This window comes from Perna viridis, chromosome 10 (assembly GCF_037379345.1).
Source record: "Perna viridis isolate PV_CMFRI_1.1 ecotype Kerala chromosome 10, ASM3737934v1, whole genome shotgun sequence".
In the NCBI taxonomy this organism is placed as follows: Eukaryota; Metazoa; Mollusca; class Bivalvia; order Mytilida; family Mytilidae; genus Perna; species Perna viridis.
This window is the reverse complement of record NC_142454.1, coordinates 17,379,480-17,393,640: the sequence shown is the minus strand read 5'-3', so window position 1 is coordinate 17,393,640 and position 14,161 is coordinate 17,379,480. Positions and strand designations below refer to the sequence as shown.

Below are 14,161 nucleotides of genomic sequence, written 5' to 3'. Positions count from 1 at the left end.
GTGTATGTTTAGCCATGTATGTAATTGGAATTGAGGTCTCTTAGTCGGCTTTTATTTTGATGGTTTGGTAACTTTTTGGCGATATTAAACATGGGTTAGTCTCGTCAATCCGTATGTCAAAGGTCTTAACCATAACAAGATAAAGAAAGTCGGACCAAACACATTTTAGGGGTCTTTTTAAACTGCTCTTTTTGCAATGAAAAAGATCTGTGATAGATGGCCCTTAATGAGCAGCAAGGCGCATGTTTTGCAATTACAGATGAAAGACCTATTTTAAGTACGGTTTGTACTTCGTCCTGTCGCCATTCCCTTTGTCCGAACAATTTTTATTAAAAAGTAAAAAAAGTAATGCCATTGTACACTTTCTCTATACATATGATTAAAACAAACCCGAATGAATTTACACTAGCGCGAAATTGACTATGTCTCATCAATTTAAAAGGGGGTTTTCATTGAAAAAGTTTTAATTATACTGTCAAAGGATCAAGATATCATGTTAACGATTACATACCTGCTATAATGTTTTATGCTCAAAAATACATGTAATTTCGGTGTTTTAATTAGGTAATCGTTTGTTTTGCGATTTCTTCATATATAGTTAAGATGTACTCGTTTTATGTATCCGCATTTCCTCCTATGCCACTTAAATGGAATGTATTTTATATCTAAATTTATGGTTTGACTAACTTAAAGGTTAATTATTTACTTTTATATTATATAGCTATAGACTTTCTTTAAATTGTATTTATGAATAGGAAAGTGAGGGGTTTTTAGATCATGTTTCATGTAATTTCGTTTTGATGTTCAAGTACGACAGATGTTTTGCAAGGAACATATCAGTATATATGTTTCGAACTTTTTACCTTCGGTGATATTCCACTTTTCGAAGGCACTTCGATTAAAGTTTCGTCGAGCTTTTCCATAATCTAAACCGCCCGTTTTTCAAAAACGAAAATATCATTAAACATTATCTTCGAAAACTAAGTGAAAAAGGCATAGAAATTTGTGAAACGATCATGCTATCATGGCCAGATTTTAGTGAATAAAATAACACAAGCCAAGCATTTGGTATAATTGTTTGTAAATAATTAATGTCTTTCATTTAAATTTTGATTTATCGACATGCATATTTCCCTCTTATTAATAAATATGCAGAGTCGACTTACTATTGGAATGGATTAACTGATCTGATGGAGCAGAAATGGCGATGGAGCTACGATCAGTCTATAGCTAAGTATAAACCATGGTACAGCGGATACGGCGCCCGTGGAACAAGTTATAATTGTGTTGTGATGCAAAAGAGCTATTTCTGGTTGGATTTATCGTGTCAATATCAATACAAATACGTCTGTGAAAGTAACATGTGTAAGTAAAAGAAGGATTTGACTGTTAAATTGTATTGGAAAACATATGGTATAAAGAAATCAAACATTAGAAACTTTTTAAAATGCATGAATGATTTATTGAGACATGCATGATTGCCTTCTGGGTATGTATAAAAGTATCAAATTCAATATAGTGTTGAGTGGCTAAATGATCCAACTCAAACCCTTTTCTTTCGGACAATTAATTTACTTCTACTAAAACTCACTTAAAGTGCTGTTGAAACGATCAAAATTACATCTGTGAAAGTAACATGTGTAAGTAAAAGAAGAATTTTGCTCTATAATTGTATTGGACACATTTTAGTATCAAGAAATCTTGCATTGAAAACATTTTAGTATAAAGAAATCTTGCATTAGAAACATTTTAGTATAAAGAAATCTTACATTGAAAACTTTCTAAAAAGCACGAATGATTCATTGTTTCGTGCATGAGTTTTTTTAATTTTTTTTATGATTATGTATAAAAGTACTAAATTCAATATAATGTTGAGAGACTAAATGATCTTATCGATTTAACCCTACCTTTTAATGTACCGTGTATGTCAATTTCAAATACAATAATTTTGTCGTTTTATTTGCTACATGAATGTAAATTGTTGAAATATATATTTTAGAAATTAACAGAAATCAAATCAAATGATTGTAAAGTTAATAAACACCTTGAAATATGAGGTTTTGTATTGAACAAGGAAGATAACTCTAGACAGAATGCAAGATTTTTGTTATAAACCACATCAAAGTAATACATTGTTTACGTAATATCGCACCAAAGATAGAGCTAAAGCAATTATTGTTAGTTTTGTTCAAGATTTGTATTGCGACAGATCTTTTTCTTCCTTCCCAAAGGTCACCATTTCCTTAAAAGTTTACGATGCCACGATGAACGCAAATTTGTGTGACAATATAACTAGAATTTACTGAGTCTCTTTAAAAGAGTCTGAAAGTAGGCCACAAGATCATTTGAAGTATTCGGTTTTGAATCATTTTGTTTCCATTCAAGTAAAACAAATACTTTTTGTTTATACAAATGGCACTAAAAAGAAAACCTAGATATTCTTCTTTACTATGAAAGGAGAAAGAAGTTGCTTACCTTTGAAATAATGAAATAAATTTCAAATATGTATTTTTCTTAAAAATTGCCAAGTTGATAAAAAAAAAGCTTTGATTAATTGGGCTGAAATATGATAAAAGTGAAAATGTGAATGATTCTCATACATTAGGGTCAAACAAAAATATGCAATTATCAGGTTTTAAAAATTGTGCAATGAAATGATTTAGTCATGCCGCCAAATTTGGTTATTTTTTCAAACCTTAATTACTCAGCACAAAATGCACTACATAAATGTACATATAAATAGTCATATAATATTACATATTTCATCAATAATTTTTGATAAATTTTAACGATAAAATTATGTTTCAGACCCAATATATTTGATTCTCAAAAATATATACGCCGATGTAATCCAACTCCTTTCTTGAAGGTTTTTAGAAGACTTCTTTAAAATTATTAACTTAAAACTTTAGAATTTGCCATTAGCAACTGAATAGTTTTCAGTTTTAAGAAATTCCTCATCAAATGGACAATTTCGGATTATAAAATTTAAAAAAAAAATTCCTCAAACTAGAATTTCTTTGTTAGTTAACAGATAAAGCAAATAATTGAGGGAACAAGCTTCAAAATCAATGGAAATATAAATAATATTGAGACATCTCAATATTAATCAATTTCCTTCTTAAATGATAATCCTTACCAGGTACAGCAAAAACCCTTTTATTCAGACAACACCAATATTTCCCTTAATTTTTTAATGTGACATGTTGAAAAATATGGTAACCACTGAATAAATGTATCTTCTTCTACTGAAACTCACTTAAAATACTGTTGTAGCGATCAAAATTAAAAACAAAATGAAATGTATCTCCAGAAGAGTACTATTATACACACTTATGAAATATTTTATATATTGATAAGTCATCATCAATATCAGTTTCCCTTTTTTAAGAGATCAATATAAATAAAAATTAACAGTTCTTGAATTTATGTGAGTTATTATCAAAACATTGAGAAATGATCACAAAAAATTTCATTTAATGTTGATTTTGCTACATGAAGTTTTGATTCATACTTTATGAGTGCCATAACCCGGAGCCTTCTGAATCTCATTTAACTCTCCTTAGAGAGGAAACCTCAAAGCAAGTTACTGTAGATTTCTTTCTTACCAAATGAATCATCAGCTGTTAAAGTATTTGAAAATTTTATTATTCACTGAAAAATGTAGTAGTAGCAACCAATATTTATCTAACCTCGGGCACGCATCCAAAGCTTTTGTCTAGTAGAAGCAATTAAACTACTGATATGAAATCCCAAAAGTTCTAAAATTAGTAATATTTATTTTTTAGTTGTCCAATGATAAAAATTGTTCCCATCTTAAACAGACAAATTGGCACAAGTAATTTGCCGTTTAATAAATGCAGAAAGAAAGCTGAAAGATATGTATACAATGTATTATGATTTCAACCTACATTGAGCATGTATATAATTGATAATATCGCAAATTGACTTTTGTTCAATGAAAGTCAACTAAAATGTTCAATAAATCAAATAAAGTATATAAAGGACCGAATTTCAATTGTCTCGTACGCCTGTATTCATGATCAGTAACCAATTTAAAACCAAAATAAAAATCTGATACATCCAACCTTATGTATATTTCAAGAAATGGAAAGTCATTTATGACTAAAACACTTTGTCGACCGATAGAAACAAAATCGACCTGATTTAAAAAAAAACAAAAAAAAGAACAAAAACAAAAACATAAACAAACAAAAAAACAAACAAAACAAAAACAAAAAAATACAAAAACAAATACAAAAACAAACAAAAACAAAAATAAACAAACAAATCTGAAAATTCCCACTGTTCCCTCTTTAACCACAAGGCTCCTAATTCAGATGAAATATAGTTCACTTTTTAATTGTTTTCTCATAACAAATGTGACAGGTTCATGCTTAATATTCTTTATGATTATAGCAATTCAGTTAAAATCATTTGTTTGAATATCCTACTCGTCCCGGACGAAGTAAATCAATATGAATATGTTTTAAAGTATAAAGTTTCACTTTCCAAATGGTATTACGAACGTTTCGGTCACACTAGTTTGCAATATCTGTAACCCTACCTCGACTAAAAATTTCCTATTTTTTTTAAATATTGAAACCTTTAGAGTATTTTGTACAGCAGTAAAAACTGGCTTGTTGGGTATTTTCTGTTATCACGAGTTGAAATTTCTTGAGTACTTCGATGATTTGTGAGAGTCAGAAGTTTGAAAATAAAATTGTTAAAAAAATTGCATTTTCGAATTTCCCATAAAATCGACTCTACAATGTTTTGCACGACAAAAATTTCTTGGTTTTGGTGTATTCGATAGAATGTTATTCTAACTGATTAAAATGTGAGTTATAAAGGTGCTGCTTCGCTGTGAATGAACATGTTACTTCATACTGAGGCCTGACTTGTTGGGAGAGGGGAAATATTTTAATTTTTTATGGAAAATCTTTGATTGAAAACAATGATGCTTCAGTATTTATTCTGACGACTAATTGGTTCGTCAATTGGAGGCATTAATGTACATGTAAATCATATTTGCGTCGATGAATTGGGTGTGCAGAGGGGGTATCGTACTGGTATCTTTCTATTTCTTTTACCGGATTTTAACTCTTATTCAGGTGCAATGTTTTCCTTTATTGAAGGGGTCTCCCCTTGTGGTTAATGGTTTTCCAAATTTCCGTGCCAGAGCAATGGGATTTTAAATAAAAATTAAGGGACCAAAGCGATCTTATCATATGCTTACGTGCAGCTGTTAGTTTTTTTTATTATTCATTGTTGTATATATTTTCGCTTTATTGTAAATGTATACTGAGATTCAGTATTTTTTGTTAGCTTTAATAATTGACTTTGTATTAAATTTCAGGTTACTAGACGATCTTGACATGTGAAGAATAATGAACTTTTCTTCATAATTACTGGAAATAAAGAATATTATTGTTTTTTTCGTAGTTATTTTTGTTTATCTGTTTTGTCTTCAATTTGGAATAAATTGCGTTTACAAATTCATTTTCTGAATTACACATTTCAAGTTATACATTTCAAACTACCCATTTCAAGTTACACATTTCAAACTACCCATTTCAAATTAATTAAACCATTATAGAAAAAAAGAATTGCGCCTTTGCCATTACTACATATAAAACAAGAGTCTTTTAGCTTTAGTAATGTACATGTCTGAGAGTATCAGAATAAAACAATGTTATTTAGGATAGATAAAAATGTTTTAATTTAAGGAATAAAGCTACATAATTAAAAGCAATTTCAATTACCTGAACACAAATTCCTTCCACCTCCTTGAAAAAAAAGAACATGTATAATTGGTACTTTGTAAATATTTTGCGACTGGATTCGGTTGCATGAATCATATTCATTAACAACAAACAACAACAACAACAATCAAAAACGCCACAAAAACAACAAACCAATTTAATACAATAACACGAACAAAAAATAAAAAAAAAAAAAAAAAAACAATTAAAAAAAAAAAAACGAATTTGAACTCTGACAAGAATACAAACTATTTTGTATTAGTGCTTTTATTATATATACTGCTTATTGCTTTTATTTTGTATTGCTTATTTATTTAAATAAAAATATTCACAGTAGGTGTTGAAATTTTTTAAACAGGTATGGAAACATTTAAAATTATCGTTAAATTTTGAAATCTGAATTAACTTGATATTAGTCGTTATATTCATACCAGACTGGTGACCAATAATGTGGATTTCTTTTTTTTAGAATAACTTCTGTCAGGTTACTTTTTTGTATAGGGGACCAACCATTTGATTTTCATTCGGGCAGGCTTGGGTGCAATATGAAGTAAGAAAGCAAGAACCACTCCTTAAATATTTATACTGGACTAACTATGATATAAGGACAGAAAAAAATAAAGACAGGGTCTCTTTTTGTTTTTACATATTTATAGAAAAGATTGGCGCTTTGTTTCGAACAAAAATGTTATGATCTTTATTTTCTATAAAAATATAGAAAAACGGAATAGAAAATTCCATCAAGCTCCCTAATAAAATTCAAATAGTTGCTCATACTATAATGGCGTCATTAAAGCTGCATAGTCAACGCAAGTAGGACATACTCTACTCTGGTTCGTCAGTCAGTTCCGAACATTTGGCTCCGTCGCCAACATCTGTTGGTTTGGGCAACATTTCACCCGCCAGTGCTAGACCGGAAGTGTCAATGTCGTAAGAAAAAAAACTGTCAATCGTCATCAAACAAACGACCATATAACTTAAGTTGTGGCAGGGACATTCAGTTCATATTGAATGTTCAAAGTTGTAGTTAGGACCACAAATATTATCATGAATTACCGTTAACACCGTTCATTAACAGTCTGAAGAGCAAAAAGCTCAAAGCGTTTAGAGTGAAAGTTGTGATTTTGCGTTTTTCCGCGATGATATATATCCTACAATGTTTTACTTTCCCCCAAAAATCTGCTTTGTTATAGCGGTGAATTTATTAAAGTAATTAACGTTTTTATAACATAGGTCATGTGAAACATATCATTTCAAAAAGATTTGGAAATCATTCGAATATACACTTGGTCATAAGTAAGGGACCATTAATTGTTCTGCATAAGTTTAAAATTCACAGGATTGGTCACATCGTTTAAAAAAAACATACAACCGAAAATTCGTTGTTTCATTGAAATTTCATGCTTGATTAAGACAAATGAAATGTTTGAGTTCACCACTATGAACAATTGAAGAATTGTAAGAAAAATGATTTTAAAAGAGTAATCAAGGGAACCGAGGTTATAGCGGTAATCAAAAGAATGTAATCCAGGGACAAAGACCCGACATGGAAAACAGACACACACAACAAAGAACATAAAGTAACTAAAATCATACATACAAAGTAACAAAAGCAAATGAGCAACTCGGACTCCACTAAAAATTGGGAGCATGGACCAGGTGCACCGGTAGGGTAAGCGTCTTCTGCTTTTCTAGAAACACCCGCCGAGTTGCTCATAAAAAGTCAAGTCCGGGGTAGACAAACGAGGAGAGGAAAACTATGACCCGTTGAATAAATCAGTTTAGAATAACTTCTGTCAGGTTACTTTTTTGTATAGGGGACCAACCATTTGATTTTCATTCGGGCAGGCTTGGGTGCAATATGAAGTAAGAAAGCAAGAACCACTCCTTAAATATTTATACTGGACTAACTATGATATAAGGACAGAAAAAAATAAAGACAGGGTCTCTTTTTGTTTTTACATATTTATAGAAAAGATTGGCGCTTTGTTTCGAACAAAAATGTTATGATCTTTATTTTCTATAAAAATATAGAAAAACGGAATAGAAAATTCCATCAAGCTCCCTAATAAAATTCAAATAGTTGCTCATACTATAATGGCGTCATTAAAGCTGCATAGTCAACGCAAGTAGGACATACTCTACTCTGGTTCGTCAGTCAGTTCCGAACATTTGGCTCCGTCGCCAACATCTGTTGGTTTGGGCAACATTTCACCCGCCAGTGCTAGACCGGAAGTGTCAATGTCGTAAGAAAAAAAACTGTCAATCGTCATCAAACAAACGACCATATAACTTAAGTTGTGGCAGGGACATTCAGTTCATATTGAATGTTCAAAGTTGTAGTTAGGACCACAAATATTATCATGAATTACCGTTAACACCGTTCATTAACAGTCTGAAGAGCAAAAAGCTCAAAGCGTTTAGAGTGAAAGTTGTGATTTTGCGTTTTTCCGCGATGATATATATCCTACAATGTTTTACTTTCCCCCAAAAATCTGCTTTGTTATAGCGGTGAATTTATTAAAGTAATTAACGTTTTTATAACATAGGTCATGTGAAACATATCATTTCAAAAAGATTTGGAAATCATTCGAATATACACTTGGTCATAAGTAAGGGACCATTAATTGTTCTGCATAAGTTTAAAATTCACAGGATTGGTCACATCGTTTAAAAAAACATACAACCGAAAATTCGTTGTTTCATTGAAATTTCATGCTTGATTAAGACAAATGAAATGTTTGAGTTCACCACTATGAACAATTGAAGAATTGTAAGAATGTTTATAGAAAAATGATTTTAAAAGAGTAATCAAGGGAACCGAGGTTATAGCGGTAATCAAAAGAATGTAATCCAGGGACAAAGACCCGACATGGAAAACAGACACACACAACAAAGAACATAAAGTAACTAAAATCATACATACAAAGTAACAAAAGCAAATGAGCAACTCGGACTCCACTAAAAATTGGGAGCATGGACCAGGTGCACCGGTAGGGTAAGCGTCTTCTGCTTTTCTAGAAACACCCGCCGAGTTGCTCATAAAAAGTCAAGTCCGGGGTAGACAAACGAGGAGAGGAAAACTATGACCCGTTGAATAAATCAGTTTTCATGGTGCAGATGGATACACCATAACGATGCACGAGTTCATGATGACGACCATAAAACTTCTGTAGTGTTGACTTCAATCTTGTAGCAACATAACCCTGTTCCAGAAGCCTATTTGTTAGAGTTCTAGTGCGATACAAGAAGTCTTCGTAGTTTCGGCAAGCTCTGGCATAACGTATGAGTTGTGATATGAACACTCCATACGCAGGTGGTGAAGGGATGTTGCCACAAATGAAAGGAAACTTGACAATTCTGAATGAAAAGTCATCACGTTTGTCGTAAAGTTTGGTCAATAGTTTTCTTTTACCATCGATTTCTAAGTGTAGGTCAAGATATGAGGCTTACTTCACAGTGTCTGTAGTATCATTTATCTCAAGTTCTTTCGGGTAGATGCGATGTAAAAAATTCAATTAAAAATGCCAGTTAATGTGTCCAACAACTATGCGTCATGGCAAATATTATGATTTAAATTCTTCGTTGAAAAGCTTAACATACTTTCTTCATATATTTTTTCCTGGTGACATGTCTTTCTGTTGTTCAATATTAGGGATCAGAATGTAATTATCATTTTATGAGATTCAAAATTTCCACTTTCTTTTACAATATACGAGGTGATGATTAATTTGTCTAAAATCAGAAAAGAAAGTAAATTTTACCGAAAAACTCCTTAACGTTTGTATGGTTTACTTTAAAACAAAACCAATATCAAACAGTGTATTACAAAGTATGTTAAATAAATCTACAAAATGCGAAGTCATAAATACATAGAGTTCTTACTTAAGTATATTGCATAAATAACAAAAATACCACAAAAAATAATTAAATTAAATTCATCTGGTAATCCGTCTACAAACCTTCCGACGTTAGCAATCCATTGATACTCTATATTGGTGATAGAGTAATCAAGGGAACCAAGGTGATGCAATGCTTTGCCATGAGTGAAAACTATATAATGCCCATATTGCAGAATTTAGCCTTTCCCGATATTATAACTTGTAATAACACCGAATAAAAAGCTTATAATAGGCATTATATATTCCAGGTATATATTATCACAAGAAAAGGTGCTTTCACTACCATCAAATGGATAATTTTGAACGATAAATAAAACGATTTGACTGACATGAAATAATTTTAATCACAAATAAAAAGAGTCGTCAAGACAGAGTTTAACCAATCACGTATAGTGAGGGCATACCTATTTGTAGGTTAAAACTGGTTTGTAGCTGTTATGTCATTTAAGTGCTAGTATTCTTCTGTTTATGAACATGTGTATCGTATAATCATTTTTGTTCAGTTTTGTCAAACCTTTTTGAACTGATTTTATGTGTGTTTATTTGTGTTACGTTTTCCACAGGAGCTAGGTTTAGAAAGGGAGGATTGTGATCACACCGAAGTACTTTAACCCCATCGCTTCTTTTTGCGCTTATCCCAAGTCAGGAATTTCTGTCCTCTATATGTATAATACTATTGTTTCATTTCAACTGCCAGTTTACTTTCATGTTGCTCGGGTATATGGAAACAACTATTTCTCTGTGCATGTATACTAGTATATTGTTGTTTTGGGGTCAGCTGCAGACTGCCCTGTGGGGTGAGGGTCTCATCATCATTCGTTGAAGACCTATGGGTGGCATTGAACTGACATGGGTCGTTGTTCTGATATCTGATATATTCACCATATGCATTCTCGTTATAATGTATTGATTTTGGCGGTGACAAGACATACTTTTATACCCCTATCTCGACCAAATCTTAAGGAAAATGGATAGTTCACGATCCACAATATACAAAATAATTCAATCTTTCGTAACTTACTTAGAAGATAGATTTTTGTTTCCATTTTATATGTTGGCTTTTTAATTAATGGCATTGCGCGATTGACATTGGAAAGCTGCTGAAATTGAAAGTCATCAAATAGACATCAAATACTTTTCCATTTATTATTTTTTTTAAAATGGAAGGTTTGTTGGTTTTGTTATATCTCCTAATTAATCTGTTCAGTACTTTATATTATTTAACTCATTTTTAATCAAAACGACTTTGTAAGTACAACAATTAGGCATCATTAAACTAAGTATATTGAAACATTTATGACTATGTTTTATAAAAGTTTTAGCTGGCAAACAAAGAAGCTTATAAAAATCAAAGAAAAAAAAACATTTATATAAACTATGATGAAGGTCGAGTTCAATAGCTGTATAGTCGGAAATGTTTACGATTTTATAATATTGTAATAGAAATCATGTATACATAGCTCTCGGTATTTGGCATATCGCAAAAAAACAAATAAATATAAACAAAATAAATAAATAATCGCATAGAGCGCTTGCAAATAAAATCGAAATACAACGTAACAAATGTATATTTTGATACATGTACATTATTAAAATGTAAGGCTAGCAATGATTTGGTGTTCACTATACTTCGTCATTATACTCTAAAACAATGAGCAAACACGAGGTATTCTAAGGCCAGCAATGATTTGGTGTTCACTATACTTCGTCATTATACTCTAAAACAATGAGCAAACACGAGGTATTCTAAGGCCAGCAATGATTTGGTGTTCACTATACTTCGTCATTATACTCTAAAACAATGAACAAACACGAGGTATTCTAAGGCCAGCAATTATTTGGTGTTCACTATACTTCGTCATTATACTCTAAAACAATGAACAAACACGAGGTATTCTAAGGCTAGCAATGATTTGGTGTTCACTATACTTCGTCATTATACTCTAAAACAATGAACAAACACGAGGTATTCTATGGTAGCAATTATTCTTTAGATTAATTAGCATTGAATCAATAACAAGAATTAATTTGGTTTATATTTTTCATATATTGATCTTGAAATCACTGCCACGTTGTTTGACCAAGTGATATGCGACAACTGATGAATATAACTTTTTGTTGTGACGTTACATTGTTTTAAATTTGCCCGAGCGTTGCCTGCTTTAGATATTGTACTACTTACTTAAAGTTTTGTTATCGTCTGAATTGTTTTTGCAGTGTAATTAGACAAAATCCATTTGACTTGATCAAAATTTTGATGTTGGAATTTAGCTTAAATCTGTTTTCCACGGTTTGAAGCCTTGTTCGTAAATTTTTAAGTTCAGTGCGCTTCCGTTGTCGATTCATACGAGTAAATTGGTTTTCACAGAACGTAATACTTTTATTTGATTCACTTATGATTTCACACTGTTTCATATCAGTGATATCTTCAGTTACAGGTTTTTATCCTCTTGTGGACTTCCTTTCTTTATTGTGATTATTTTGTCATCAACAAAACTCAGAATCCTGAAGAGAATTTGAAAAAAAATGAACCGAAGCTCTCAGGCAAGAAATTGTCAAAGGTCTTTACCCGCTATTCTGATCACCTCTGTCATTCATTTGCTATGCTGAGATCTTGATTGGGTTGATGGCCTAATTTGTGTATCTTTCTCTTTAATCATTTCCTACTTAAGATATATTGATGCCGTCTGGAGTTTGTTTTTTGACTTCTTTCTAACAGACACAGTCGCAACGGTGTCCATAGTTTATTGCTTCCTCTTTACAGAACTATAATTAACAAAACATTAGTTTTTGTCTTTATGATTTTGCTTTTTTAAGTAGAGAAGAGGTGCCCTGTCTTACTCGTGACTAAAAAGCAAATTTGATGTTAAAAGAAAAGCCCTACAGACCCTTCAAGACAATAGACAATGAAATGATACATAATTAAAATGAATAGTTACGTCCTAATGTCAATAGGTTTTGACACGTGTCGCGGAATTGTACTATTGTTGCAAGATTATTACTGGATTATGCTCACTTGCAATATTGCGGGTGCCGGTAGCGTAGCAAGACATGTTTACTGTTTTGGAGCACCTGACGGCACCCCCGGTTTCTTGTGTGAGTTCATTTTTTCTGTTTTTTTATGTCACGTCTTGTTTCCTTTAGCTTCAGTTTTTATGTGTATTTTTTTATTCGGTTCGCTACAATGTGTATGTAGATCGTGTCTATTTTATGTGTTGACATCTTTTGCGATACATTTGAATCCCCCTACAGCTGACGCTTGGGACTTTTTTACTGATAGTTACAATGTTGACCTCTCAGTGAGTCAAAAGGAAAAGAAGGCTCTTATAAATGCAATAATACACCAAGTATGCTTCTGTTTTTTTTATAGAATAATTGTCGAATTAATCTTAATTTACTCATGTGTCAAGCTCGTTACATAAAAAATTAATAAAACTATATATGAACATTAGATCGACAATTGTTTATAGAGTAATTGCTCTAGTCTAATGAGAATGATAGAATTCGATCTTTACTCCATTGGGTTCTAATTTTATATCGCCAGAATAACAAAGCTTACAGTTCTCCATCGTTCAGTTTGGATCGATCCTTTCGTGCTACAACTTTTCCCTGTAAAATCATCGTTAAAAAAATGAGGTTTTGTTATGTCAAAGTGTATTTTTAAGTGAGATTTCAAGTTGGAATTGTTACAATCACTCAACTTGACTTTTCTTTTGGCTAAAAACTAAAAGACAAAGATATCTGAATAGGGAATAATTCTGTTAAAAAGAGATGAAGCTGAAAAATCTATACCACAAAGCATGATTTATGGTGTATTGGGGTATCTTATAAACATATCATCAAATTATATCCATTATTCTACAAGGGGTAAACAGTATGATTAGAAAGAAATTAATCAACAACAAGTTTTTTGAGTGACAAAACCTCGAAATAGTTCATACAAGAACGTGTAGTAAGTAGAAGTAACTATAGTACTTAGATGATTTTAGGTTATGCCTATGAAGGAAGGAGCCATTCGTAGTTCTGGTCTTTTATTCTACATATATAGGATGTCGCTGACGCTCCGTCCATATTTATAAAATTAGTAGGTTTCGTTTTTGACTTTGGCAAAGTATTAACCTTTAGATAAAGTATATGGCTATAGGGGATCAACCTATAACTGCGCACTGATGTACCCAGATAATACTTGGGTCGATTATACTTGTCACAATGAATTAAGACATGTGTGCGAAAGTAACTTTTGTTAAATTAATTAATTCTGCATAAATACCTTATATTTAAACAGTATATATCTATTGCATGTTTAAAAATTAACAATATTTATTTTTCCTGTAAAAGTGTCCATGAACACTTCGATATAAAAGTATGAACTATCATGTTTGTGCATTGCTTGGAGCGTTTAATCAAAAAGGCCTTCTGGTTTGATTTTATGCCAAATATAATACACTTGTTATTATTATTTGTTTTATACAATATCTTACAATAAAAAAGTAA

At 31.5% G+C, this 14,161-nt stretch overlaps 1 protein-coding gene across 1 annotated transcript in view; it reads left to right on the top strand.

The window, feature by feature from the left end:
- The window catches only part of LOC148604770 (collectin-12-like), a 41,244-nt gene extending 35,809 nt beyond the window's left edge, over nucleotides 1–5,435 (top strand). Inside the window, exons 5-6 of the mRNA XM_088550791.1 lie at nucleotides 1,156–1,365; nucleotides 5,360–5,435. Of these exons, the coding sequence (XP_088406917.1) occupies nucleotides 1,156–1,365; nucleotides 5,360–5,367 (218 nt within the window). The 3' untranslated portion in view covers nucleotides 5,368–5,435. The remainder of the gene's footprint in view (nucleotides 1–1,155; nucleotides 1,366–5,359) is intronic.
- Nucleotides 5,436–14,161: the final 8,726 nt, after the last annotated feature.